Here is a 3,232-nt window from a genome sequence, read left to right as displayed (position 1 = left end):
GGAATTTTTAAATGCTGCTGTAACACAAGTAATAAATAATGGGTAACCAGAATAAGGAATTGGCAAACAAGCGGAATCTATATAATCTTCTATTTGCCAGGGTGCACTGAATTAAACTCGTGTCTTTCACATCATTTTGGACCCATACATCTGCACATGGATAATGTGTTCCCTCTTGCCAGTACAGTGAAAGAAGCACAAAGGAGAAGTTGATGTTCACAAGTTTATTTAAGCATTACTTCAGCAAGCTACAATTTACAGGCTGATATTTTCTACCAAAAAACCCCTTCAACACCCAAACACTGTTTTAGAATCTACAACACTTAAAACTTGCAGAATTTACAAATTAATATTTTGAGCAGCTGGATAAATTATACATCCTCTTATAATATCCACACTCTACATTGCTTTAAAATTCATACAGGCACAAGATAAGATATTCTCTTTGTACAACCATCTATTTACATAGCTTTTCCTATGCAGGTGGTTCAATTCTCATAACAACTGCCAAGTTTTGCAAAACATAGTGTATTTAAAATATATTTAGCAGCATATAAAATTAGATAAAAGGAAAGACATTTTGCTGTTTAAAATAAGAAAAAATGTGAGATGATACAAACAAATCCATAAGAAAAATAGATTAAGATACAATTCTGTTCTGACATCAAGAATACTGGTCGTTACAGAATATAGGCAAAGCTCTAGTAACACATAACAGTTTAACAGTATTTAGTTCTAGTCCTGAGCACAATGTATATATAGCTGCACAACTTTGGTCAACAAGAATTATATGCCAACATTAACACAAATTTTATGGCATTCACTGTTAGCAAGGTACAGTCCTGTCAGAGATATCTGTCACACTAACAACGTTTTGAGAGGTTTTTTTCAGTCTACTTTAATAACAGCAATGCAAGTAGCCTTTCAGAATTTCAAACCATCTATCCCAATTAAAGGTTTATTAATAGGACTACAAATGAATCATGATTCCACATTATCTTAAACTGCAAACCAGCTGATCACTGTCAGTGAAGTACCGTAGAATATCTTGTACTCCAGGATACAATTCTGAGACGGTCATTAGAGCAGACTGCTTTCCAGTTCGTTTAAATTGCAAATATTGTATTTATGCACACAAATCCAGCCATGATATATATATCTATAAATATATATAATCTCAGTGAGACTCAAGCATATTACCAATAGGGTTGTGTGGTTTTTTTGAAAATACAGTAACAGACTACGTGTTTTAAGAACAGTGGTTCTAGTAGAGTACGAAACATTTCCCACATGGTCCACCTGCATCTACCAGTTTACTCCAGTTGTCAGTGTTTACCTAATAAACGTGCAAAGTGCACAAAAACAGTACACACAGCATTTTATCACAGTATTCATTTATGTCCATGATTTCAATTAAAGTTTAATTACTGGCAATATCTTCACTTGTTTCTCCAGTATCCGATATCTGTCCATCTAGTACATTGCGAGCTTTCCAGATCCTCACAGTTCGATCACTGAAAAATATTAGCAATATCAAAATATAGAGAAAGTGAAAAAAGGAGAAATGTTAAGTTCAGTTCCTGAAACCGTTTAGCTTGGTAATTTATTTCAAGCTACTTCTAAATATAAATACATGATATAGAAGTGATTTTGTTCAATCCGGTCCACTGGACCGTTTCCAATTTGTCCACATCCTTTCTGGAGTGGGAGGTCCAAAACTGGGCACACGACTCCAGATGTAGCCTCACCAGTGCTGAATAGAAGGGAAGAATCACTTCTCTCAATCTGCTGGCAACACTCCTACTATTGCAACCCAGTATGCTGTTAGCCTTCTTTGCAACAAGGACACACTTCATGAGATTTCTCTGGTCTGATCTTCCAATTTGTCTAGGTCTCTCTGACTCCTAGCCCTACCCTCTGGCATATCTATTACTCCCCCCAGCTTGGTGTCATCTGCAAACTTCCTGAGGGTGCACTCCCCTCCATCTTGCAGATCACTGGTGAAGATATTGAACAAAATTGGCCCCAGCACTGACCTCTGGGGCACTCCACTTAATACTGGCTGCCAGCTAGACATCAAGCCATTGATTATTTCCCTACCTTCAAAGCATAAATCTCGCTCCTTCTCTGAATCTGTTCTGTATTCAATGAGGGTGAGTGGGGAGAGCTCAGAGCCCCAAAGCTGTGTTTTGTTTGTGATAATACATAGACAAGGAAGACAATATAATGTTTCTTGCTGTGACTTAGTGATCATTATTCCAAGAGGTAATCAAGGTGGGATGGGATACTAAATAGCAGGCTGTTTAGCTCAATTGGTTAGAGTGTGGTGCTAATAACACCAAAGTTGCAGGTGTGATCCCCCAGTTGGCCTACATGTTTCTTGAGGTCCCTTCCAGTTCTGCTTCTTTACGATTTCTTTTCCTGTCAAGCTCATGATCTACTTAAGGTCTAGGCTGGTTAAGGACTGACTAGGTCTTGACAGACCTGTGGTGAAGTTAAGATGGCTTCTATTTTCATATTAATTAGAAATAGGGGGTGGGCGGATGTGTGAAGAGCCCTGCTGGGCTTCAATATATAAAAACAACTTTGGGTTCCCCCTTTCAAGACAAGACAAACCAAAGGCTTTGGGCAAAGTAGCTCTCTGATCTCTGAAGCTCTCTCCCTCCTTCCCTGCCTCCCTCCCTTTCCTGCTCACAGTTGGGGCCATGCAAGGGTGGAGGGAAGCCCTCAAAACACAGCTCCCCCCCTCCCTACGGCTGATAGAAGGGGGTTGGCGGCATATGCCAGGCAGCCAATCAGGGGTGTATTCAGCTGCCCTCAGGAATCTCCAGCATGCTGGGAGGCAACCAGAAGTACCCACTACTTTCTGGCCTCGGCAAGTGCAGGCATCTGTCCCCTTCCCCCGCACTGTGCCCTACCAAAGGCTGAAAATATGTTCTCTTCCCTTGCAATCCAATCTACACACCTTAGAGAAACCCACATAGATTGGATCGATTCTGCCTTGGTCTTTTTGAATGTCCTTACTTAGCTATGGTGGACAAATATTTAGGATGTTTTTAAAGTTTTCCTTTCCACGTGTGCAACACATGTTTAAAATTTTATATTAGTGGCAGCATATCCTAGTAAAATGCATCACCTATTACTGGACTAAACAACTGCATGCTTACTGAACATACTTTGCATTAGACATATACACACATTTCCTATATTCTCCCTCCTTACAAAGGAGAGA

At 39.7% G+C, this 3,232-nt stretch overlaps 1 protein-coding gene across 1 annotated transcript in view; it reads right to left on the bottom strand.

The window, feature by feature from the left end:
• Positions 1-212: 212 nt before the first annotated feature.
• The window catches only part of KIF21A (kinesin family member 21A), a 139,292-nt gene continuing 136,272 nt past the window's right edge, over positions 213-3,232 (bottom strand). Inside the window, 1 exon segment of the mRNA XM_025209701.1 lies at positions 213-1,514. Coding sequence (XP_025065486.1) covers positions 1,421-1,514 — 94 coding nt within the window. The 3' untranslated portion in view covers positions 213-1,420.

The sequence above is a fragment of the Alligator sinensis genome, unplaced genomic scaffold (genome assembly GCF_000455745.1).
Source record: "Alligator sinensis unplaced genomic scaffold, ASM45574v1 scaffold9_1, whole genome shotgun sequence".
NCBI classification, from domain to species: Eukaryota; Metazoa; Chordata; order Crocodylia; family Alligatoridae; genus Alligator; species Alligator sinensis.
This window is presented reverse-complemented; position numbering and strand designations above follow the sequence as displayed.